This window comes from Papaver somniferum, chromosome 11 (assembly GCF_003573695.1).
Source record: "Papaver somniferum cultivar HN1 chromosome 11, ASM357369v1, whole genome shotgun sequence".
In the NCBI taxonomy this organism is placed as follows: domain Eukaryota; kingdom Viridiplantae; phylum Streptophyta; class Magnoliopsida; order Ranunculales; family Papaveraceae; genus Papaver; species Papaver somniferum.
In genome coordinates, this window is record NC_039368.1 from 35,053,674 (window position 1) to 35,080,982 (window position 27,309).

The 27,309-nt window shown below is 35.7% G+C and overlaps 2 protein-coding genes and 1 long non-coding RNA gene across 3 annotated transcripts; 1 reads left to right on the forward strand and 2 right to left on the reverse strand.

Annotated features, from left to right (window-relative positions):
• Positions 1-4,908: 4,908 nt before the first annotated feature.
• LOC113321514 lies at positions 4,909-7,369 on the forward strand. Its single transcript, XR_003346716.1, has 5 exons — positions 4,909-5,143; positions 5,265-5,392; positions 6,490-6,577; positions 6,666-6,751; positions 7,147-7,369. It is a non-coding gene; the product is annotated as an uncharacterized LOC113321514 (long non-coding RNA).
• Positions 7,370-12,127: 4,758 nt separating this feature from the next.
• Positions 12,128-12,739, reverse strand: LOC113324298. Its single transcript, XM_026572617.1, has one exon. The coding sequence runs from the start codon at positions 12,737-12,739 to the stop codon at positions 12,128-12,130; it is 612 nt and encodes a 203-aa protein (XP_026428402.1).
• A 267-nt stretch (positions 12,740-13,006) lies between these two features.
• On the reverse strand, positions 13,007-14,507 carry LOC113324300. The gene is made up of 3 exons (XM_026572618.1): positions 13,940-14,507; positions 13,504-13,857; positions 13,007-13,395 (listed from the first exon to the last, which is right to left on the reverse strand). The coding sequence occupies exons 1-3, from the start codon at positions 14,505-14,507 to the stop codon at positions 13,007-13,009; spliced, it is 1,311 nt and encodes a 436-aa protein (XP_026428403.1).
• Positions 14,508-27,309: the final 12,802 nt, after the last annotated feature.

Consider the following 27,309-nt stretch of genomic DNA (forward strand, 5'->3'; position numbering starts at 1 on the left):
AGGTGTTTTTGAAGAAATAAGCTTTTGCGGCGAAATTGGCTCGAAAAGTAGTTAAAGGCACCTGGGAGAAAATTACTATACGGACTCTCACTTTGGATAAGGGGTAACCCATTTCGGGCATGTGCTAAAGGGACACCTGAACTGGATAGGGGGAATTGCTTCTTCACGTTTCAAATTAGAAAATTGGCGGGAAAAAATGAGTTCACGCCTGGCAATTTTGGACTCGATTTTTGGAGCTGTTTAAGGGAGATTCAACACTGGAAATCGATTGGGCTGGACTTGATAGAGCAAAACAGGTTTAATACATGCGTTTTTATCGATCTAATTGGGCTGGAATGGCCGGAAAAAGGAAACATAGCAAATAAGGAAACACGGTCCTGTTGGGTTTGTTTCTGGATATTCAAAGAGATTAAAGGCAAGAAATTCGTTCCAAAGGTACATATTCTATCTAAAGAAGAGTTTGAGATAAGTTGGAAAGCTCAGAAACGCGTGAAACAATTTTGGGAAGAGATTATTGTCGTAACTGCCAAGAAAAGAAAATAAGAGATTTCGAGAAGTTTTGGGGAGATTAAATCGCTCTGTTGGCTATATATAAGTTGCTGGGAGTTCAAGGAAGGGGTTTGAATAGTTTGAGGTAATTTAGAGAACCACATGAGACAAAAATCAGAGTTACAGACATTCGTTTCTGCTGGTGTAGAAGGAAGAACACGAGGAACCTCGACCCTCACCTAACTGTCGCAGAAAACTGTCGTCTTTCTACAACACTAAGCTTCTATCGTTCTGTAATAGTTCCGCTTGTAACAGAAACAGTCAGTCTGTAACGCTTATAAACGTTGCAAACTGTCTGCTTATTATTTTTTCATTCTTTTAATCAACTTTTGGGCTATAAACATGTATTTTGAGCAAGTGATTAATATGAGGAGCTAAACCCAAACACTGGGATGACGGAGGAAGCCCTATTTCACGCATGTGGTAATTCTAATAATTCTTTTATGACTATTTGCATTGATATTTAATTGATTTATGATTTTTATTGAATGGGTGTGATTTCGTTTGATGGTGTATGCTTGGTCTATGTATTTTTGATACATCATGCTTTTGATTTACAGTCATTGCTTTTCAAAAATCTATTTTTGGCAAAGAACAAGAGTCCATATTTTATTATTTGAACTATAATTGATTGGAATTATTATTTGAGTCGCATGAATGGAATTTGATAAAATCCTGAGTCTCAGTCTCTCTCGACATTGTGACAAACCTTTTGTATATATATTTTCTATTTTTATTTTAAGTCTAGAACCCAATCTTATCAAGTCCGAGTTGAACGAACTTTACTACCACTTTCAAAACTATATAACTAACCCAAGGTTTCATCTTAAACATGGTTCCATTTCAAATATTTTTTTGACATTTCTTTTGTCTTGTGGTCTTGGTTGAGCACTCTAATATGAATGTCCTGTCACATTTCAAACATCTTTATTAATCTGAACCATATGCAGAAAGCTCATATCAAAAAATTTCAATTTTACACAAGCGCCTGGTAATCTGATATCTATTGAGAGTAAAGGATATCAAAATCATAAATCAGAGTGAAAATTAATCGAGATCCAGTTCACCGTGATCATCCTTCCATAGATTGTAACTGATTAACCGTGTAGCATGGTCACCCATCCCATATTCCCATTGAACTAAAATTAGAACAAAAACTATTCAAATTGTAAAAGAACAATAATGAAGCTCTGACTACTCCAGAGAAGTAATACTAAACGAGTGCCAAATTTCCAATGCTAAAGAGAAGCTCAAGTTCACCTTCACAAGAGTTGCCTCAAATCAACAGTTTAATATCTCTAGTATGAACAAAACGTTAAATGATCACACATTTTAATAACTTGATAAAATCAATTACAAAAGGGTTACCTCCGGGGGAAGAACGAAAGCCTTGGATTGTTTTGCAACAAGAGGAAGGTCTAAGTAATCTTATATTAAAATGCAGCACATCCATCTTGATTGCAATAACATAATTAAACGCATCAATGAAACTATGCTGAATATTGTCTCTAATGGACCCTGGTACTTGTTCAGGAGATCTGTACCTATTTATAAAACCCAAGCAAATATTAGTTAATCATTTGAACAAAGACATAAAGGACATCAATTTATCAGCATACCAAAACATAAGCATGTTCATTATGGTCAAGCCAATTTTTTCTTCTTCTTCGCAGATGAGAAATTGCGAAACCCAGTGAAGGAAGTTCAGAAATAACAGTAAACTAAGGGACATGAACCAATAAGAAAACCTACAACATAAAAGTACATAAACTTATTTGTACTTAATTCAAGATTTAGAAAATCCCCAGATAACAAGAAATGTTATCGAATTAACATAGATCTTCTTACCCAAAACCAATGTAAGATAACAGGGAATGAGATGAATTGATTTATCTTCGTTTTCTCCATCTTCAGAATCTCTGAAAAGGGTAGAACTTCATGAGAAAAAATTGAAAAAACAGTTGGGTTTTGGTTTAGGGTCGATCAAAAAGAAAATTTAAGGTTTATTAACCACTCAGAGAGGTGTCGTTTTTCTGATTTGATTGGAGAAAATAATCGACTTGGTTATTGATATTATGGTGGTGAACAATGGAAGTGGTAAAGTTCTGTTCATGGGTTTTGTTCAAGGGTTTCAAGTTTGGAAAGAAAAGAAAAAAAGGGAGCAAAGAATGGCAAAATTCGGTTAGGTTTTCATTGGGAAAGAAATTTTAATGAAATTTTGGGAGAAACAATGCGCCAAAATTTAGTTGTTCCCGCGCATCAAGCAATTTTTCCCTCCTTTATAAGTAGTGATCCATGTCACTTTTTCTGTTTGCATTTATATTCGTTGGATTTGAGACTCTGATTTTCTATTGGCTGGATAAACACCATATGGATCACAATTGTTCTTTTGTGTTTAACTATTTTTTTTCTCTTTTGAACATGAAATTTCAATTTGCTAAATGGCTTAAATTTATAATTTTTACATATCGATATATAAATAGCTCGGTAAATTATTATAGTAGATCGATTTGTTTTCCATACAAATGAATTAGAGTTAGTAACTTTATTGCACAACAATTAATATCGAGTGAGATCTCCTGAGTGGGACGAATTCATTATATCTTGAGCACTTTCGGGGATTAAGTAAAACCGTACACAATTTGATGTTAGATAAAGTAATGTGAACCTCTAAGCATTCAATAAAATTGATTAAGATAAAAGGAAATACAAATCATTAATCAGGTGATAGTTTGTGAAAAACTTCGAGCATTAAAGATGGCCCGTTTGAGATATAGAAAGAAATTCGAAATCCCTGATTACAAAATAACTTACTTCATTTGAACATTAAGCGTCAAATCAATTTTGATGAGATAGAGCAAAGTCTGACATCATGAATTAAATGAACACGGATAGAACTCTAAGCAACAAATGAGATCGGGTGACATCATCGTGAGAGACTGAAATCGGACGATGAATATCCCGTCGGACCCATAATTTAAAGTTGTGCCTTATAAATTGCTTTCTACCCCAGGATTCGTAGATGTACGGTGAACCGCGGTGGAAGGTGAATGCGTCGATGTGTCTGAACGTAATTATGCTATTACTTTCACTAGATAATACCGAAACTCACTAATTATCCACTAGTTGAACCCAAATTCACTTAATTTCACTCCATCTATCAAAATCACCAGATCATACTCGATATCACTAGATCATGTTCACTATAAATGATCATCCACCTAATACCAGCTAGTTCAATCAAAATCACATATATTTATACATTTCAAGAATTTGTACCATCTCATTGGATTTACTTAAATATTTGTGGTAGATAATTCCAAGAAAAAAATGCATCTGGTACAATCGATTGATGAATGGTGAAATCAATCAGGTGAGATTTAGGGATATATTGTGAAATTGAAGGATAATAGGTAAAAATGATTGATATCAAGCGTTATTCAGCGGATTTAATGGTAACATGTGAAACTGGATAAAGTTGAATCTTTCGAATAGCTCGTAGGGTCTTATCTAAGTAAGCTTGGACAAAAAGGATTTTTCATTAAATTTGACAGATAATATTTTGATACCATTATTGGAGTGGATTTGGAAGTTTTAGTTTAAAGTGATATTCTTTGTGGAAAAATCTTTGGTACAGCTTTTTCTTGTAAACCACCAACTGAAATTGCAAAATAGATATATAAATCATCATTTTACAATACTACTAAAAGTTAAATTAAAATTAATACAAACTAAAAATATACAGTAGACGGACACATGATATCAAGTTAGCATCAGAGACTCCCATATTTCTTTTATCTGTCTTTTATTTCCACATACGTGTTCTATTATGTATTTTAATGATGTATATGTAATGTTTTAATATCAATGAAACCGAGAGAATTAGCTCTTTCTTAAAAAAATAATAATAAAAAAAAGTGTAACAATTATTCAGTGAAGATACAATTATTTTCTTGAAAAAAATTAAAGAACCGACTAGCCCATCATAATGCAAATGTTAAAATTGACAGTTTTTTATTTCATTGAATAAGTCTTGCTATTCAAAAGGATGTCGGAGCGCAGCTTGTTACTAGGCTCCCAACAATGGCTTTGCAAGAATCTCTCCTTATCATCAATTAAATAATAATTTACATTCAAAAAAAAAAAATTCACTTAGCAGCTATTTACTTCGTACTTGCTTGGCCGTCGGAATAACCTGAGATGAACGGTTTAGATTATGGATGAAAAAGTCAAATCACCGTGACCTCAAGTGGCAGATTTTTATTTCTCAAACATCAAAAAGTTGATGCTTTAAGTTGCATCGAAACTTCAAAACCTTATACAACCCTATGTATTCCTTTCTCTTTCTCTCTCGCTCTTTCTCTCCGCCTCCACTTCCCTTCGTCCGTAGATCTGCCTCCGTCTTTCACAAAGAGATGAGAACACCCCCGCCTCTTGTTAATATTGAAGATGCAGAACCTCGTGAAAACCCTAAAATGCAAAACCATTTCATTTTTCAAATCCAAGAACCCCCATCTTTTCCACCATGAATCCAAAACCACAGAAACTCCAATCAATCATACACAATCCCTAATCGAAGTGATGAAAATGATGAGTAAGTATCAATATTTGATTTATTTGTCAATGAAACTTGATTTTTCATGTACGATTTGATTTGCTATGAGAGATTTTTTGTTTTGTTTTTTAATCTAGACCTTTTTTTCTATATTGTGTAGGTGTACCTGAAGCACATCATTCCCTTTTGTGTTTCCAGTTAACTTGGAAGAGTAGAAAATGCGGGCCGATGATATTACACCGGAAAAAGATAAACATGAACTATACCCTCTTTAGTATACGGACTGAAGTATGTATTTTCTTTCTTGTTTGTTACCCGTTTCTCTGTTTTCACTTTTTAGTGTTTTTTGTTGTTGTTATTATTATGATTATTCTGTATTATTTTATTTTTTTTCAACCAATTTAACAAAGGAAATTTGGTAATGGGGCTTAATTTCCATTTTGTTGGCATATTGCCATGATTAATAGATGTTAAACACGAGTCTTTCCTCATATCAATGTGGCTGTGATCAAAGATATGTTTAATTATGTATTGACATTGCCATACTTGAATAATGTTAAGAGCAAAATTGAGACAAAAACACCTAAAGAGAAAACCAATATGAATTATGAAAAAAGAAATATGTGATAATGTCCATACCTCTAAAATCACTTTTTGTTGGAGCAAAAGCCTCTTTAACAATCTAGGGTTAGTTTGGGTTCTACTTGTGTCATAAATCCCTTTGGCCTTTCTGCTCTTGCAAGTAGCTAGGAGTGATCAGATAGACATACATACGCCTCCATCTTATCTCTTTTCATGCTCTACTTTGAGTTAGTCGTATTCAAACTGTAGTTTCATCCTTTGATGTTTGTGTGCAAGCTTAAGATTTAGCTTTTCTGATTTTAATGACCATTCATGTTCTACTTTGAGATAGTTTTGTTCGTGTTATGAAATTACGTTTGTATCGGTTGTTCATTCTTGTGTGCGGGCTTAAGATGAATGAACAAAGGTGTAGAAGGCTACTGTGTACATGTTATTTTGGTCCAAGTTTGAGCATGAAACACTGATACAACATGTGCTTGCAAGTGTTAAGATACAACATTTTTTGCAAATACTGATTGCACTCCAGTCACACAATAGTTCAACATTCCGGGCAAGTTCTTAGTTTGCCTAGTACAACATCAGGCATTAATTGTGGGTTAATTTGATCCCTTGTTGTTTATTACCATTGTTTTCCAAATTTCTCATGTGTTCACATATGACCCAGCTTACACATTCGCTGCTTTGTATGTTTAAGCCAATATACAATATTACTGCAGTTAGAGTTAGGGTCTGATTCTTGTCTTGAATTTCTGCCGGATATCTTGTTATCCCACGCTTAACTTGAGCTCTTTGTTTTTATGTAGTACCTATGATGATTGTGCTATAATTATGTTTGGCGTTACTTCCCGTGTGGTGTAGGATAATGTCTCGATGGCACAGGAATATCCGCAGGTTTGTTTCATCTATTATCAACCGCTTGTTTAGTTTGAAGACGTAATGCACTTGTGGAAGATCTTTAAATATGTGAATGTATATACAGGGACTGTCAGATGGGTAAAGGATGCTCATGCATATGATAGACCAATGGGAATGGACTCTTGCACCTAGTGTGTCTCCTTCTCCCAGGTATTGCTTTTTGCAACTAACTTTGACTTGTTTTGTTTCAGAAGAAAAAAGCTAAAAAATATGGAGATTGAAGATAAGGTGTTTCAATTTTTGTCTCCTACTTGTGTCATTTTTTTTTTTGCTTAAAAAGGATATGATAAGTACCTTTTTTTTCCATTTATGTTGCATGTTTCCTTTGTATCCAAATTGCAGTATTCACATCTCCAGGCTCCCCTTTCTAGTCACTGCAAAATTAGAATTTCCTGTAACAATCTCTTATTTTTCTTAATGAATGTTCTCGTGGTAAAATCTCTAATTTAAGACATATATTATTCTTATAAAAGATCGTAACAGTTCTCTTTGCAACATTCCATCCAGATGATTGAATTTCTTCCCTTTCCCTCTTTCTCTTGCAGGTGCTTATTTAGAAGCTACACAGAGACGCAGAGAAAATTGTGCTCAGATGGGGAAGACTTGGAAAGGGTTAATCGTCTTCGGAGATCCAACAGTGGTGTTGAATATAATAACACCTCTGGAAATGTAATAACAATAATTTTTCATTAATAAATAAAGAGTATCTGAGAATTTTTGAGTAAACAGATTCATTGGTATCAGTGATTACCATAGATTCTACTTTGCTACACTTGATACCAATTTGCGACCAATGGGTTCTTAAAGTCTTGTCATACGGCCTAAAGACACCAATAACAGTCACAGTCTGCTAGTTTTCATATGTCCAAAATGTAACCTACAGCTACATGTAAAACATTTGATGCGTCTTTATGAAGCTTTTGGTCATGTCGCTTTTGATTCCGTGTGACTATAGCTTATGAATTAGCCATGTTAAATTATTTTTCTGGGTGTCTGAATGATAGGGATGACCATGGTTCTATAGATTTAGTGTAGCTATAAGTCATGAATTAGCCATGCTGAAACTCTTTTTGCATGTCTAAATAATAGATGTAGCCATGGTTACATAAATCCATGTGGCTTTAGGATAAACAATGGTCACATCGAAATCATATATCATATCTTAAGAAAGTCTATTGCCATGGTGTTACAATTTGAATGTGACTGTAGGTCACGAATTAGCCATGATAAAATGACTTTTGCATATCTGATGGTCAGCAAAGGCCATGGTTCAAATAAATCCATCTAGCGTTAAAGTAAGTAGTAGCCACATCAAACATAAATTGTGTGGCTATAAGGAACTTATGGCCATGGTTGTAGAAAAATGCTTTACTACTTCAAAAAATCAGGGTACCATATAGACACGGTTACATGGATATGGCCATGGTAAATTATGTGCAATAGTCACTCAAAGTTTATGTAGCCATAAAGGTACCCTTTTGTCATGGAACCTGATGCCACATTTTTGGAGTGAAAAAAATTCATGGCCAAAAGCCTATGGATACGGTGATTAAGTGTGGTCTACGTGAAGATTTGTACTAGTGTTACGTGATTAAAACGGGCCGGCACGGACCCACGAAGTCACGAGGTTAGTGTGATGCGTGCTATGTTGTGTCATGCCATACTAAATGGCATGTCGTGCTTTTTCCAGAAAAATAAACATGTTGTGCCGTGCTGGGACACTTATTTTATATTTCTAAAGTATTTGTTTTTTAGATATTTTAGTTAGTATATGTAATATTATGGAAATAAATTAGTTAAATAAATGATTATTTTCTGAAATATGTGTATTTTAAGCATGATATATTGTATAGTATATTGTGTCAAATGTGATATCTTGTGTTGTGCCCCGTGTTATTCCGTGCCAATGTGCCTATTTGTCTGGCACTGCACATCACATTAAACGAACGTGTTATTCCCGCCCGTCACGTGTGTTTCCGTGCTGTGGTCGAATTTTAAGTATTGGTTCGTCCTTTCCTAACACCGAGGCTTTTTCAGCACAAATGGCTCCAGAGTTGGCAGAACGTGCTCGGGCCGTAGCAATCCAGGGATTGACGGCATCCGAGAAATGCTTGCTTAAATACTATCTTAATCCAATTATCATATTTTTTCAAAAATCACATGCAATGTTCGAATATTAACGTGTTGTGTTATGCCATGAACGTGCTTTCGCGACCAAAACTCAATGCTAAACTTATAGTATACATATCCTTGTCTTCTTTTTTTATAATGAATATCAGAAATTGTGTAGGATGATATTTAAGTGATTCTCTCGGACTCCTGAGGATTCTCACTTTTTGATCCCAGGTGTCCGAACTATGAATCTAACCGTAATCATTGCTTGCTCTCTCACTTTTCTAATGATCATAGAAATAAAATATAACGCTTGACCTATATGCGTCATGTTAGAATCCTCACTGAGGATTTAAATTACATTACGGTGTTTTAAGAAATCTTTCTTATAGCCTTAAAAATACCGATCCCTTTTTTTTCTTCTTTTTTATGAATATCATAAATTGTATAAGACGATATTTTGTTGATCTTATCGGACTCGTGGAATATAACAATCTTTGTGTGTAGGTTGATATTTGATTGACTCATTCGATCTCATGGTATTCTCACATTTGGATCTCAAGTTAGAATTTACGGCCCAACTCTAAATGTAACCATAAATTCTTACATCCTTTTGACTAATCGTAATCTTTTGCTCTCCTACTCTTCCAATGATAGTAAAAATATGATGTTGGACCTATGGTGGTCATGTTAGATCCTTATATAATCTTTAAATTTTTAATAATATTGTCGTAGTGACTCTACATTAAATTATTATAGCTTTAGATATACTGAACCGTGTCTTTGTCTTTATTAGAAATATGAATAAATTTTTTATAAAGGTCGATATTGTAATGACCCGTCCCTCCACCGATAATGTTCCCAGTTAGCCACTGCGGTCATCCAGCAGTGTGGGGTTTTCAACGGGCATCGCCACGGTAATCCAGCAGAAACTTCCCGGATGGTCACCCATACCTGGATTTCTCCCGCCAGAGCACGCTTAACTGCAGAGTTTTCTGCCAACTCTGGAGCCAATTGTGCTGAAAAGGCCTCAGTATAACGTAGACACTCCTTGTCTGCTGTGAGAGCAGTATCTAGCATACTCCCCCATCCGAGAACAAGCGAACGACCCCTAGTTGTATCCCAACAACATCGATATTGTTCCCACTTTCCCACCGCGGTTATCCAGCAGCAGCTTCCAGAGAGGTCACCCATCATGTGACTACTCCCGGCCGAGCACGCTTTACTGAGAAGTTTTTTCCCACAACTCGGTCAAGTGAACCTATTATGCCTCGATGTTAGGAAAAGACAAATGATTACCTATATTCCATTCGGCCAATCACTGCCGCATATCGGGGTATTACAGAATTTCATTAATTTTGCAGTTAAGCGTGCTCGGATGAGACAATTCTGGTGGACGTACTGGACATGGAATGTTGGAGATATGGGCATGTAGATAAGAACATCTTGAATTTAAGGTGGTGGTATTGGAATATCCATATATTCATATGAGGTTTGCCGAATCGAATATAAGTAATAATTATTGTTGGATGACCATTTCGGTACCCGTTGAAGGTGGAGGGACGGGGTAGGAAACGTCGGAGATATGGAATTGTATATATATATATTCTGGAGCCAAGGTCAGTGGTTGTCCAAATGGAATATAAGTAATGGTTGTCCTTGTATATATACTCGAGTTCTAATTTACGTTTGAACTCTAATCTACCCATTGACCCTTAAAATAGTTACCTTGTTTTTTTGCTAAATCATTAAATTTTATTACCAAAATTATCAATTTACAACTTACAAAAAAACCCAGATGTTTCCAAGGCTTTAAACAAAAAATCAAAACTTTGAACCCAACATGTTGGGCCCCATAACTAAAAAAGTAATGAAAGTAGCTCAGTAGAGCTTTTACAAAAAAAAAAAAACAGATAAGCAAAAGACTTAAAACCTGGAGTGCACATCTGTTTCATTTTCTAGTCTTCCAAGACTTAATGGTTTTTCATCATAGAATTGTATCACTCCTCTTGCTAGTGCAACACCTTCTTTAGCCATATGATCAGCAGAGAAATTTATTTCTCTGGATGAGTGTCTGAAAGTAATAAGAGGAATACCTTGTTTTATCTTCATCCATCTGTGATATACTATCCATGATATTTTGTTGTTGTTAAAAGCCATCAATGTTGCTTTTGAATATAAACTGAAGCATACCTCTTGTAAACCTTTGGTAATTGCCCATTCTCCTGCTATAATAAGTGCCATTACTTCAGCCAGGTAATTTGTTGCTACACTCAGACCACCTGATGCAGCACCAATACAGCTACCAATACTATTTCTGGCAATGAAACCCAACCCTGCCATTCCTGCATTCCCCTTTGAAGCACCATCACAATATAAGAATCTGGTTTTGACTGGGAAGTTTGAAAAAACATTGTTTAGGAATGATGCTCTTAGTCTTGATTCTTGTAATATTAAAAGTAAGGAGAATCTGTAGATCATACATACTACCATCCATTTTTTCTTTCATTCTGATTCTGCATTCTTTTGCAAATCTTGCAATATGTTGCTTGAACGGTGTTAAGCATGGAGTTTCACCTTCATAAATAATTCTATTTCTTGTATGCCATAGCTGCACCATTATATTGAAAGAGCAGTTGTACCAAACTTCTTTGACTACAAAACTTTTCTGTTTTGCTATTTGGAGCACTTCTTCAAAAAATTTAGGTTTTGAGCACTGGAATATGGTGCTTATCCAGTGCCATATGGATTCACTAAAATCACATGACCATAGTATATGATTCATTGTATCTTGGTGTTTACCACTGAAATAACATTTAGACACGGTAGAAAAACCTTTTTTTCTTACAGATTCTTCAGTTGCACAAGCTCCTCTTAATATTTTCCATAGGTTGGCAGATGTATAAGGATGAACACAAGGTTGCCAAACCTGATGAGCCCAAGCTACTACTGGGTGTTTTTGTCTGATAACATGTGCAACATTTGATACTGTGAACTTTCCAGTTTTTTCATGTGCCCATATTCTTTTAGCTTTACCTCCTCCGATGATTGGTAGTTCATTTATACTAATAAATTTCAACATTGAGTTTGGTATATGCCACTTACCATTTTGGATTAAGTCTCGCACTTTCATTTCTGAGTGTTGTTGAATATATGCATCATCTTCATGTCTTTCAGCTAAAGCAAACTCCTTCACCCATTTATCTTTCCAAACAAATATGTGTACTTCATCACCTACTAACCATCTTGTACCTTCTTGTACTTATGTCATTATCCATTTAAGTCCTGGCCATATGGAAGATCGCTTGTAGTAATTTATCCATTCACCTTTCTTGTTTTTATATTTGGATTTCATGAACAATGCCATTCTACCTCATTTGTTTCAATTTTCCATAGCAGCTTCATTAACAGTGCTTAATTCATCACTTCTAATCTTCTCAATCCCAATCCTCCTTCTTCTATAGATGCATTTACTTGGTCCCATTTGACCGTGACTAGCTTCTTTACATTAGGATCACCAGACCACAAGAAGTTTCTGATTATTCTCTCACAAGTAAGAATTACTGATTTGGGCCATTTATAAACTGACATTATGTATATTGGCATACTACAAAGCACATACTTAACCAATGTTAATCTGGCAGAAAAGGCTAGCAGTTTCCCCATCCATCCAGCTAACATGTTCTGCATCATTTCCACCATCCCCCACACTTGATGTGTTTTTACTCTGCCTGGATTAAGTATCACTCGTAAGTATTTGTCAGGAAAAATAGATACTTCCATTTGCAGAGCATTTTCTATTTCATTTCTTCTTAAGTCTGAAACTCCACCAACAAAACACTTGCTTTTTTCTTTATTCACCACTTGACATGATGCTTTTTGGTATTTATCTAGTAGTTCCATCAAATTTTGCAGAGTCTTCTTATGCCCATTAGAAAACATGAAAATGTCATCTGCAAACATCAAGTGACTTGGTTGACATCCACCTTTATTTACCATGGCTTGAATTTTACCAGTTTGTACCATTTTTGTGATATTCCTACTTAGGACTTCTTCAGCAAGCACAAATAGTATGGGTGATAGTGGATCACCCTATCTAAGACCCCTTCCAACTTCAAAAAATCCACAAGGCCCTCCATTAACTAGCACAGATGTTCTTGCAGATTCAAATATATTTTTTAACCATTGTATGCTCTTTAATGAGAAACCAAACCTTTGTAGAACTTCAAACAAGAATTTCCAACTGATGGAATCAAAGGCTTGAGTTATATCAAATTTGAGGCCTATATTTCCTCATATCCTTTTGATATCCATTTCATTCATAAGTTCATATGCTAAAACAATTTTTTCCTGAATGTTTCTTCCTTTGATGAATGCACTTTGTTGAATAGAAACCATTTTATCAATCATTGTACCGATTCTTGTTGTAATGATTCTTGTTATGATTTTGAAGTTGAAGTTTGCTAGGCCAATGGGCCTGAAATGCTCATCTCTTTTTGCACCTTGTATTTTTGGAAGTAGAAATAGGAAGTTGGAGTTGAAACCTTTAGGAATGTAGTTATTTCTACAACAGAATTGTATGGCTTCTACCAGTTTTGTCCCAATTACTTCCCATGCAAACTTGTAGAAGCATCCTGGAAATCCATCATGTCCCGGTGCACTGTTAGCATTCATTTCAAAAACTGCATTTTTAATTTCAACTGGAGAAGGAATATCCTCTAGAAGTAAATTGTCTTCCTCGGTTAATATTTTTGGTATTGTTGCAAAGAGTTCTTCATGAAATTCAACACTTCTTTCTTCAAACTTCTTTTGATAATGATTGACTAATACATCTGCTATCTGTTTTTTATCAGTTATTAAATTTACTTCATCATTTTCTATCTCAACAATGTTGTTCCATGCTCTCCTAATTCTCATGATTGTATGGAAGAAAGTAGTATTAGCTCCACCTTCTTTCACCCATTTAATTCTAGATTTGTTTCTCATCATTTCATTATATTGTTGAGCCACTAACTCATGCTTTCCTCTTGCAATTATTAGTTTATCAAGCAACTCAATATTCTCTGGTGCTGCATCAGAATCTAAAGCTGCAACCAAAACTTCATCTTCAGTAGATTTTAGCTTTATTTTGAGGTCACCAAAAACTTCACAATTCCATTTTTTTAAAATGTTCTTCAGTCTTTTAATTTTGCTGATAAATTGGAATGTAGGATTTCCATCACATACTTCTTCCCATGAGTCTTTTATCACTTTTAGGAATCCTGGATGAGTTGTCCATACTGATTTGATACCTAAAAGGAGTGTTTATTGGTTTTGGAATGAAATAAACACCTCTGATCAAAGCACCGTGATCAGAAGTCCCCCTAACTCCCACTTTATAGCACCATCCTTCATATTTTTCTAGCCACTTAATGTTGAAGAAAGCTTTTTCCAGATCACATAATATCCTTCTTCTTCCCACTCTGTTATTGCACCAAGAATACTTGATTCCAGTTCTTGTAGCTTGAATTAGATTACAGGATTCTAAACAGCCTCTGAACTCTTGCATTGATATTCTAAGAGGATTTCTTCCTCCCTTTTTTTCATCATTAGATAATACAACATTAAAATCACCTATCACCAGCCAAGGGGCATTCCAAGTGTTGATTTGAACTAACTCATCCCATAAAGATCTTCTGTCAATAGTTAAACATTCTGCATGTATTCCAGTAACCATTACATCACCAACTTGTACTGTGATAGCTTGTCTTGTTGATGAAATCACATGAGGAGTAGATAAAGAATCATGGCACATTAACCAAATATTTCCCTTCCTTCCTTGTGTAGAATTATGTATCAATTTTTGACACATTCCTGGGAGTTTCAAGGTTTTAATAATACTACTAGAAGCCTTTACTTTAGGCTCAGAGATCTAAAGCAAAGATGGACTGAAATTAGATACTAAATTTCTGAGTTTATCCTGGGCCTGAGTTCTCCTCACACCCCTGCTATTCCAGTATAAAACTTTCATTGAGATTGAGAAGATTGAGAAATATTGAGACTTCCCACTCCAGTTTTAACTAAATTGCTAGCATGTTTAGTGAAAGTTTAATTTTCCACAACTTCAATTAGTGTATTAAATTTGCTTAGAGATATTATTTGACTTCTATTTGCACTGTCTTCTGCTGAATTAAGTCTTCTATTTTTGACAGCTTTGCCACCTACTTCCTTCCAGCTTAAGTTGTCTTCATCACCAGAGTTTATATTATATAAAACTTTTGTTGATAATGCTTCTTCTTCTGAAATAACTTTCTCAGCCACTTGAGTTAATGGTGGAATACTGGTTCCAATTTCTATGATTTTCTCTACTGATAAAGCTGGAAAGTCTTTAGGAGAATTTAGAATACCAGTAAAACCAATATCATTCCGAGAAAAATTCTTCAATGTGAGATCCACCACTTCCTCTTGAATTTTATTTTGATTATCACTAGGAATGATAATTTCACCTTCTTCTATTTCATGAGACTTTGAAGTGCCTTCATTAGCTGGAGTGTTGCAAATATGAAAACCAATCACAGAGTGTTGTTGAAACTTTTTAGGAGTGTATCTCCATTTTTGTTGCTTAGGAGCAACATCTTGTATTTTCCCTTTCTAGAAGTTCTACATTCTGCTACACGGTGTCCAATAGTTTTGCAGTGAATGCAAAATTTAGGAATTTTATTATTTTAGAATCTCTCTCCTCCTGCTCAAACTTGCCATATTTAGATTCCACCCATACCTTGTTTGGAATTACATTTGTTAAATCTACTTCAACTAGGATGCTTGCATAATACCCAATTTCTTTCTTTAATGTTGTTTCATCTATTCTGATTGGTCTTCCAATAGCATTTCCCATTGCCATTAAAATAGCTTCTTTCCAATATTCAATGCTTAGACCTGGGAATACTATCCATACAAAAGAAGTAGAAATTTTTTGAAGTTCTGGTTTGAAATCTCTTTCCCAAAATCTCAATCTTAAAGCTTGGGATTCAATCTCCCTGTAACCCTCATATATATATATATATTTCATATCATCATTTATCAAGTTTAATAATAAAGAATCCCTTACTAATAGGTATGAATTGACAGTTACCTTTGAGAGTCCATTGTTGTATTTTGATAAATCAAGGTGAACAAGAACCATTTGATAATCCGGTCTTATATTCCCGAAGAACAACCTAGAAATATCAATCACCTCACAATAACTTAACTATATGGTAGTAGAACAAGTTATTGTGGAATCACAAAGAATTAGACGAAGAGCTTTGTGATTACCTTTTATATCTTACATATCGGAGATAAATCTCGAGCAAATCTTAGAGAAGGTAGTACTCAATACGATATAATAAGTAAGATCAGAACACGCAATTACAGAAAATAGTTGGGTCTGGCTTCAGAATCCCAATGAAGTCTTTAATTCATTAACCTATAATGGTTTTAGGAAAAACCTAGGTTAAAGGAGAATCGACTCTAATCGCAACTAGTTTTCATTTTGTTCATCTGTTACGGGTGAAACAGAAACCATTTGCATCTCCTTCTTCATCTTAAAATCCATATACAGACTTAAACTACAAATTTCAAAACCATGTTCGTCTTTGTTTTATTCTTTAAATCCCATATCAATACCATCATGAAATCATTTCCCATCTGTTTTGCTCTTTTTCATATATGATTGATAATCCCTTGCCCTAAAAATTTCAGACCAAATCAAATCGTCTGCCCGAAAAATTTCAGATTGAAATCAAATGTCAGATTTAATTAATTAAATCCCATATCGAAATTAATTTTCTTCGATATGATTTTCAAACTCTAAATCATAACCGTTGATCTCATTAATCTCTTTCCCTAAAGTTTTGATTTCATTTTGATTTTGATCTCTGATTTTTGGTATTTGATTCATCGGATTGAAGGAATTTTAAGGTTTTTTCTGTATTCAATTTTGGCTTGGGGAGGTGTAAATTTTGAGGTTGGAGATGAAATCAGGGTAATGTGGTTGAACTTTTACAGTGCCCTAAGATTGAAAATTGGGTTTTTTTGGATTTGTAATGTGTTACCAGTTGAAGGAGCTATATGGGACAATTCGAAAGATGGTTTTTTTTTTTGGGGGGGGGGGGGGGTTTGTAACTGGGTGGTTGTTCGTCTACAAATTCATCTTCTTCTGGTGGTGAATGGTGGAAGTAGTGAAGTTATGTTTATAAGGCTTTTGTTGTTTTTGTTGCAGGCTTTCAAGTTGAAATAAGCACCTGCAATTAATGTTTAGATGATCTTCATGTATGGGTATTTGATTCTCTTTTTTTTTTTCAATCTGATTCAAATGTAGTTAGTTCTTTTTTCATGATTTTGGCAGAAGATTTATGCAGACGAGCTGTTTTTCTGTTATTATTTTGGGTGCATGATTTTTGTTTATGAAATTATTGAACTTGTGGTATGCGAGCGAGGTTGAAGAAGAATAATTGAAATGAAAGAAAGGTAGAGTGATTTTTAATTTGGGGAAGAACATGTGATTAAGGTTCTTCTTCAATTTAATTTGTAACGGTCATCCAGCAATGTTAAGTAGTTATTATTTATTTATTTTAAAAATATTACTAGACAGAAGTCAAGATATAATTTAGTCAACACTGGTCAACGTCTTTTCCAAGTACCAAGCACTAACTTGGACAAAATTTAGACCAAACACTAATGTTGGTCAAAATATAAGTATCAAACACCAAATAAGCCTTTTTTTCTTCTTCTTATTTCGTTTTTTCGTTCAATTTGATATCTAGTGTAATATATATATATATGAGTGTTGAAATTAATATCAATACTGCTTTAATTGTGTTAGAGGATAGGATGTTTAAAGATTTTTAATTCTTGACAAAGAGTCAGAATAAAAAAGCATATAAGTACCACTATGATGTAATCATATGCTCAGAAAATACATAAAGATCCATAACTAAGAGAAGTATTCACAAGGAACAAATCAATTTCAAAATGGATGCCACAAAATATGATGAATGATCGTTTTGTTCCTGGATATGTGTACTCTGATTAAGACCATTATCAAAGTATCAATTAATTTATCATTGCAGTGTGCGGTTTTTTGTTAAAATCGTTACCCTCTTCTTTTTTTTTAATTTTGATCGAGATTACATTATCACGATGGAATAAGCTAGAACTAATGTTTCTTTTCTGGTTCTCCATGAATTCTTTCGTGTTAATATCACTAATTGAAGTTGAATTTGCACAAAAAGTTTCATTTATCATTGTTTTTGCTTTTTCTTTTTGACTTGCATACGGATATTTTTGTGAGGATTATGTTTCATTTGTAGGTTTACCAGGGGATGTTTGGGTGATAGGTTTGTTTAGTATGAGAAAAATATGCACCAGATGATTATATTTCTTGTGAGGAAAATCATCCAAATAATTTGGATTATATCTGCTCAACTTTTTAACGATGTTGTAGAAATAACCTTAGTAAGCGAAAATTCTGCCATGGACTCTTAGCCACTCCTCCTGGGTTCATTTTTGCTACAATCTGCAAAATAAATTTCAGAAGATCACAATAAGTTAATACATTGATTCATTTCCCGAATTCAAAATTCATGCCGAATTTTTCATGAATTTTTTGCCGAAGTGTAAGACTTTGGGCACCACTGATATGATTATGCTTTTATAATATATTGGGATACACAAAACATAAACATTTACCTAATATACACTAGAGACCACAAATTTTTGCGGAAGTTAGGGAGTAGATGTAGCAACATATTTGGAATAAAGTAAGGTTGTGAAGAGAAAAATCATGCAAATGATTATAAGAAATTTGTGTGAGATTATTTGAAAAAAAAATGTTAAATGAATGCAAGTTGAAATGAAATTACTGTATAATAAGATAAATATAGGGGATCTAAATATCACCACTGGATGAACTAGAGCGACAGACCAAACTAAGGTCGTCATCATCACAAACTTGACCTCTCAACCATAACCTAACCGACCGGCTATGTGTTGTCCTTTATAATCAAACTGAATGGCTATATGTCATCCTTAATAATCGAACTATTGTTAGTGAGTTTGATTGTACAGTTATCCAAGTGGAATCGCCTTAACACTCTAATATCAGTATATATAGACTTACTATGCTATTTTTGGTGTTATAATGCTTGAGCCGGTTAGCTGGATGAAGAACTGAACCACCATACAGTGGTGCCTAGTTAGAAATTTGGGATAGGTAAACGTTCGGAACACGACACATATGAGTATTATACAGATTCGTGAAAGTCAAATTCGGTCAAAAATCCGGTTAACAGTTCGTGATTCAGCAGTAATACAGAACAACATACGTACGTGTATAATTAGTTTTAAAGATATGAATTCGACATATGATAACCTGTAAAAATATCAATTTTAACATAATCTCTCCTTTAGATATTATGATTTAATAGTTTACATGCATTATACATATGATATGTGCATTACAATCTGCAAATAACATGTTCGTTGTTGGTATTGAAACAGATTGGTGTATGTAAAATTTTAAATTCAAAAATATAATAAAGAATAATTGATGTGATTTCAAGTTGTTTTGTCGTAGTAGGTTCGTTGAGACTTGTGAAAGCAATATATTTTAGACTTAATTTTAAAGCAAAGAAAATAAAGCAAATAAATGTTGATATGTTGTGAAAATTATGGAGAGGCTGGAGCTAGGATTTCACCATTCATCAATGATTATGTGGTTCTAAATTAATTTATATCATGCAATTTAAACAATTGATTCGATTCTAAAGTATTGCCAAAATCAGATTCCCAAAATATCAAATGTTAGTTGCAAGTATAACGCATCAAGAGTCTAAAACTAAGCATGCATCATCAAGAGAAAACACATATTGATTAATAAGAATCATTTAAAAATTTTTTTATCAATGCAATTAATCATATAAAAATATTGCATAAATTTATAAAATAAATATTACCACATAATTCTTGAAAGAATGGCTTCCTCCGTCGCCTCAAGGATTGGGTTTAGCTCATCATTAGGAAAACACGCTCAAAATTCATTTTTTTATTGCTCAAAGGTGGTGTACAAATGATGAAATGGGAGAAACAATGATAAAACCGGGTTTGTAACAGTTATATGTGTTACAAACTGAAAAGAACGATAAAACAGTACTGTCGCTGATTCTGTAGCTCTCGACCCACGCCTGTGTGTCATTTCCACTGTTGAAAAACGACTGTCTTGGATGGTCTGTTCTTCGCGTTCTTCAGATGATCAACAACAGAAAAGTATTCTTGGTGGTTCTGATTATCGCCCCTGTCTTCTCCAAAATGCTCCCAAACTCTCCGTAAACCTTCAATGATATCCCAACACCTATTTATAACCCACCAACAACAAAATCTCACGTAATAACTTCAAATAATTCTCCATTATTCTTCACGGCCAGTTTAGGAAATAATTCAGATTTTTGATCTCTACACGCGTTCTGAAGCTTCCAAATTGCCATATTTAACTCCTTCACACTCCAAATAGTTGTTAGGGTCTTCCAAACACGTGCAAACTCCTCTGCTGCTCGCGCAAATCCCGTGATATCCTCTTCCGAGAATAAACTCCCATGTTTTCTTCTCGCGAGTTATCTAGCCAAATTTAGCCGATTCCAAAGCCCATACCAATCATGTCTCGACCAAAAGAACATTCCCTAACAGTTTCAGCCATTGAATCTCAAGAAATCACGCCCAAACCACTAACCCTAATTCTGTTCTTCCGCTGCAAAACTTTCCGGCCAAAACTTGGAATTTGAATGAAGAAGACGACCTTCCCCTTATCCACGACAAGCGTGCGAATAGCAGGTGGCGCCCCAGGATGCCCCTTAGTAACTGGGTGCCCCTTATCCAATCTGAGAGTCCGCATAACAAACATCCTCCGGGAGGTGTTCCGCATAATTTTTTGAGCCGATTTTTCCAAAAATGTTTATTGGCCAAAAATACCTACACACACATAAAACACCATAATTAGTACAAAAATCGAGCACTAACAATAGAGACACTGAGGACAATTCAGACACAAAAATGTGTCTATCAAATACCCCCAAACTTATTATTTGCTAGTCCTCGAGCAAAACTAATTTAGAAAAATAAAAATGACTACACTTAGCACGTGCAGCAAGCCGTTAAACCGCTAGGTGGCCCTAGCGACGGAGTGTTGTCTCTGGAGGGTTTACCAGAGGTGTACCCAAAAAACATTTACTCCAGACCCTAGCTATCTACGCAGAACCTTGGAAGGCACTAAAGAATCTTCTTGGTTGGCATACAAACATTGACTATAGGAGGAAGTACCCTGATGCGAAATTCCAATTGATGTACACGAGTTTGCACTCAAGCATACTAAAATTCATATATAAGTGACAGAGCTCTACTCAGATAGTTTCTGTACATCATAACCGGAGTCAACCAATCACATGGAAAGATTAAGAAGATGGATGTAGAGAAAAATGATGGTTTAAAGTGAACGGTGATTCCCATATCTGTCTGAAGGCCTCTGCCAAGATGAACCTATCCTAATGGATTGAGATACCGGTCTGACTAATATCAACACAACTAGCATATACAAGGGCACCAGTGGTCGATAAACCTAACTCTAGGTCAACACAACTGGCATATACAAGGGCACCAGTGGTCGACTTTATTGAATTTATTCCGGTTGGTCTGATGGTTTGGTCTCAATTTTTTTTTTTTTGGTAATATCTCAATCACCCTAATTCACCCTAGAAAAGGTAACAACTTGAATCGTGTGCCCCACCAAATCACTTAAAAAATAAAAACAGAAGGATTAGGATTCAACGAGATATGGCGAAACTACCATGTTTTTTTTTAATTCTAACATCTGAGCTCTGTGCTTTTATGAATAGACTATTTAGATGTTTCCATCTAATCAGATTGGTTCCTCAACTCCTACAACCAAGATGTTCCCATCCACTTAGATTGGTTAGTGCCAACCTTAATAAGCATACATTTCTAGGCTCTAGAGTTTATTTATTACAACTAAAAGCTAACAAAAACTTTCTCCCCCACCCCCAAACTTAAATATAACATTTTCCTCAATGTTTCTAATGAAAGAGCAATACCAAAAAGTAAGGTAACATGAGGAATCGGTAAAGAGAGAAGTCGGAAAGATAGTACCTGGGTGAAGAAAGAAATCAAAAACTAATATACAACATATAATCGCCTCGATGGTCAATCAAGGGTAAACAGGGTCCTCCAGAGGGACCTCCTCAACATCACCTGCAGGAAAGGGCTCTAAAAAGGGTTTCAATCTCTGACCGTTAACCTTCGAAGAACTACTACCATCCGGTGTCTCGATCTCAACAGCTCCATGAGGAAAGACAGTGAGAACAATAAAAGGACTCGTCCACCGAGAGCGTAACTTCCCAGGGAAAAGATGCAAGCGGGTATCATACAGAAGAACTTTTTGACCTGGAGAAAATGACTTTCTTGAAATATTCTTATCATGCACAAGTTTTATTATGTTCTTATACTCCTTAGCACTATCGTTTGCATCTTTACGAATCTCTTCCAACTCATTGAGCTGGAGTTTCTTATGGGCTCCTTCCTGTCTAGTGAAAAATTTAGCTGCTTAACAACCCAATATGCTCTATGTTCTAACTCAACAGGTAAGTGACATGCCTTGCCGTACACAAGTATATAAGGTGACATTCCAATGGGGGTCTTAAACGCAGTACGGTAAGCCCATAAGGCATCAGTAAGCCTAGACGACCAGTCTTTCCGATTAGGATTAACTGTTTTCTCTAATATACGTTTTATCTCCCTATTGTAAACCTCTACTTGACCACTAGTCTGTGGATGATACGGGGTAGCTACCTTATGTGTAATACCATATTTTTTCATCAAAATCCTAAAAGGTCCATTACAAAAGTACGACCCTCCATCACTAATTATATCTCGCGGTGTACCAAAGCGTGTAAGTATATTATTTTTCAAGAACTGAATCACAACCCTATGGTCATTGGTTTTACACGCAACCGCCTCAGTCCACTTAGATACATAGTCTACAGCGACAAGGATGTAAAGGTTACCAAAAGAATTAGGAAACGGACCCATAAAGTCAATACCCCACACATCAAAGACCTCAACAACTAAAACAGGGTTCAAGGGCATCATGTTCCTACGGAAAATGGTTTATAACTTCTGGCAACGCTCACAAGTAATACAGTGACTATGGGAGTCTTGAAACAACAAAGGCCAATAGAATCCACACTGCAATATCTTAGCAGCAGTCTTCTTAGCACTAAAGTGACCCCCACAAGCATGATCATGACAAAAGGAAATAATACTGGACTGGTCACTCTCAGGTATACATCTCCTAATAATCTGGTTTGGACAATACTTAAACAAATAAGGATCATCCCGAAAGAAATGCTTCACCTCGGCTAAAAACCTAGAACGATCTTGTTTACCCCAATGTTGGGGCATTCGACCAGTAACAAGATAATTCACTATATTCGCATACCAAGGTGCTTGGGTAACAAAGAACAGTTGTTCATCAGGAAAACTATCCCTAACAGGAGGAAAATCATTAAGGGTATCCACAACAAGCCTAGACAAGTGGTCTGCTACTATATTTTCTGCACCTTTTTTTATCTCTAATGTCTAAGGAAAATTCCTGCAACAATAGGATCCATCTAATCAATCTAGGTTTAGTATCCTTCGTGGAAAGAAGATACTTCAAAGCAGCATGATCAGTAAAGATTATGACCTTAGAACCTAAGAGGTAGGATCTAAACTTGTCTAAGGCAAACACAATAGCTAATAGTTCCTTCTCCGTAGTGGTATAGTTCAACTGGGAATCATTCAGAATTTTGCTAGCATAGTAATCACATGAAGTAACTTATTTTCTCGCTGACCTAGGACAACACCAATAGCATAATCTGAAGCATCACACATGATCTCAAAGGGTAGGTTCCAGTTGGGTGCCTGGACTATGGGGACGGTAGTGAGTAAATTCATAAGATTCTCAAAAGCCTCTAAACAAGCATCATTAAAGACAAACTTAACGTCTTTTGCAAGCAAATTGCAAAGAGGTCTAGAAATCAAGCTAAAATCCTTAATGAATCGACGATAAAAACCTACATGCCCTAAGAATGACCTAATATCTCTTACGGTTTTTGGGAATTGTAAAGTTTTAATAAGGTCAACTTTGGCTCTATGTACCTCTATATCCTTCTAAGATACGATATGCCCTAGAACAATTCCTGAACGAACCATGAAGTGACATTTCTCCCAATTAAGCACTAAATTCTTTTCCTTACACCTAGTCAAAACTAATGACAAATGATGCAAGCACTCATCGAAAGACGAACCAAACACTGACAAATCATCCATAAAGACCTCTAAGAACCGTTCTACCATGTCAGAAAATATGCTCAACATACAACGCTGAAAGGTCGCAGGGGAATTACATATCCCGAAAGGCATGCGTCTATACGCAAAGGTACCAAAGGGACACGTAAAAGTGGTTTTCTCTTGGTCTTCTGGGGCTATGACAATCTGATTATAACCGCAGTATCCATCTAAAAAGCAATAATGGCTACGTCCAACTAATCTCTCTAGCATTTGGTCGATGAAGGGAAGGGGAAAGTGGTCCTTCCTAGTGACCTTGTTCAATTTCCTATAGTCAATACAGACACGCCAACCCGTGGTCACCCGGGTTGGGATTAACTCATTGTTATCATTCTGGACTACAGTAATACCGGATTTCTTGGGAACAACCTGAACTGGGCTGACCCACTTACTTTCTGAAATGAGGTAGATAATGCCTGCATCTAACAGCTTAAGAACCTCGGTTCGAACTACTTCTTTCATATTAGGGTTCAGTCGACGTTGCATCTCCCTAGAAGGTTTGGTGTCACTCTCTAAATAGATATGATGCATACAATCAGTATGACTTATACCCTTAATATCTGCTATGGTCCACCCTACAACTTCCTTGTTATTCTGAAGGACGATCACTAGCCTACTTTCCTGATCACTATCCAAGTCGGATGCTATAATCACAGGTGAAGTTTCAGATGGGCCTAAAAACACATACTTCAGGGAATCTGGTAATGGTTTAAGGTTCAACTTAGGAGGTTTTTCTAACGAAGGAACTAGGGTAGAATTAGAAACGGGTAGAGGTTCGAACATAAGTTTACAGCCATTACTAGTGTCTATCAAAGGGGTTGAATCTAACAAAGCATTCACTTTATTAATCACATCGTCATCATCAAAATCAATCCCAAAGTGGGCTAGGCATTTCTCTAATGGATCTTCTAACAAAGTGTTTGGTAATGACTCCTCGACTAATGTTCCTATCATGTTCACCTCTTCTATGCTCGAGTTATCTAGTTCAGAGGGTAGCTTACTAATATTAAAAATGTTCAGCTCAATAGTCATATTATAAAAATACAAATTCATAACACCATTTCGACAGTTAATGATTGCATTGGATGTAGCTAAAAACAGGCGACCTAAAATCAATGGTATTTGGTTCTCTGGGTCAGGGACAGGTTGGGTATCTAGGATAACAAAATCCACTGGATAAATAAACTTGTCGACCTCAATAAGAACGTCCTCGATTACACCACGAGGAATTTTAACGGACCTATCAGCTAATTGAATTGTCATCTGGGTAGGTTTCATCTCACCAAGTCCTAGCTTAAGGTACACATGGTATGGCAGTAAGTTCACACTGGCTCCTAAGTCAAGCAAAGCTTTCTCGACACGGTATTTACCTATTGTGCAAGAAATAGTAGGGGACCCTAGGTCTTTATACTTAGGAGTAGTGGTATTCTGGATAATAAAACTCACATGACTAGCTAGGAAGGATTTCTTCTGGACACTAAGTTTTCACTTTCGCGCACACATATCCTTAAGAAACTTGGTATAAGCGGGAATCTTCTTAATCGCATCTAACAACGGGAGGTTGATAGTAACCTGCTTAAAAACCTCCAATATATCATTAAAGTTGGACTCCATCTTAGTTGGAACTAGCAGCTGGGGGAACGGGGCTCTGGGAACAAATCCGGGATCAGCAGGACCCTCATTGGTCTCTTTGGAGACTCTATCAGTCTCCTCATTTTCTGGCTCAGAAGGGTGAACTACAGCATGTTCACTATCAGGCATAGCAACCTTATTGTCAACTTTCTTTCCACTCCTAAGGGTTGTTATAGAATTCACATGATTGTACGATTTCTCTCATTTAGGGTTAGGATCAGTTTGACTAGGGAACCTTCCATCTTCTCTTTCACTAAGAAACTTAGCTATTTGGCCGACTTGAAGTTCTAAGTTAGCAAGAGACTGGGAATTATTCTTAAAATTCTTCCTGGTTTCTTCTTGAAAACCATAGTGGTTCTTTGATAACATCTCATGGTTCTTTGCTAACATAGTAAGGGTTTCTTCTAAGGTGAAGATCTTTTTCTCATTCTGAAACTGGGTTGACCTGAAGAGTTCTTAGCATAACCAAAACCTGGGGGAGGCTGAGAATTACTAGACTGTCCTTGATTCTGACCCTTAGACAAAGAAAAATTAGAATGGTTTCTCCAACCAGGGTTGTAAGTCTCTGAGTATGGGTCAAACTTTTGACGGTTCTCAAACCTAGCATTGTTATAGACAACATGGGCTTGCTCTTCACTAACCTAACCTTCCCAAAATGAGTTATTGGGTTCTACTCCACAACTAGACACTTGAGAGGCTCTAAACCTATCATCAGGTTCAACAAGAGACCTATGTTTAGGATGATTCAATTCCAAAGCTTCTAACCTTCTAGACAAAGTAGCAAACTTAGCATCAGACCCGAAGCTTGTATCTACCAAATTGGTGCTACTTCTATTGACCAAGAGTCTTTTGGGGGGTCAACACAAGACTCCCACTGTTGGGATTTTTCAGCGACAACTCCTAGGAAGGTAAAAGCATCATCAACACTTTACTAGCGAACTCACCAGCGCATTTAGACTCAACCATGGATTTGGTTGAATAGTCTAAACCATCATAAATAATATCTACGAGTTTCATCTTATAAAATCCATGGTGAGGACACTGGGATAGGAGATCATTGAATCTCTCTAAAAACCTATAACGAGACTCTCCCTCTTGTTGCACACTAGCACTAATTTTCTGCCTAACAGACGCAGTTTTATGCTTGGGGTAGAATTTCATATAGAAAGCAGCAATAAGTTCCTGCCATGTTTCAATGGGTTCAGATGGTAGGTTGTTCAGCCAGGTCTTGGATTTATCTCTCAAGGAAAAGGGAAAATTTTAAGTTTCAAGACTTCATCAGTAAGGTCTTTTATTCTAATTGTCCCAAATATTTCCTCAAAGTCCCTAATATGAAAATAAGGGTTCTCATCATGTTTCATTAGGAATATAGGGATCATCTGAAGAATACTAGGTTTTATCTCGAAATTAGCCATAGTGGATGGCAATTTAATGCACGAAGCTCGGGTGGGCCTAGTTGGGAACATGTAATCTTTCAAAGTTGTCATTGCTGGCACAACTGAAGTACTATGGGTATTTTCCTGACGAAGAGACAGATTCTCAAAACTGAAGTT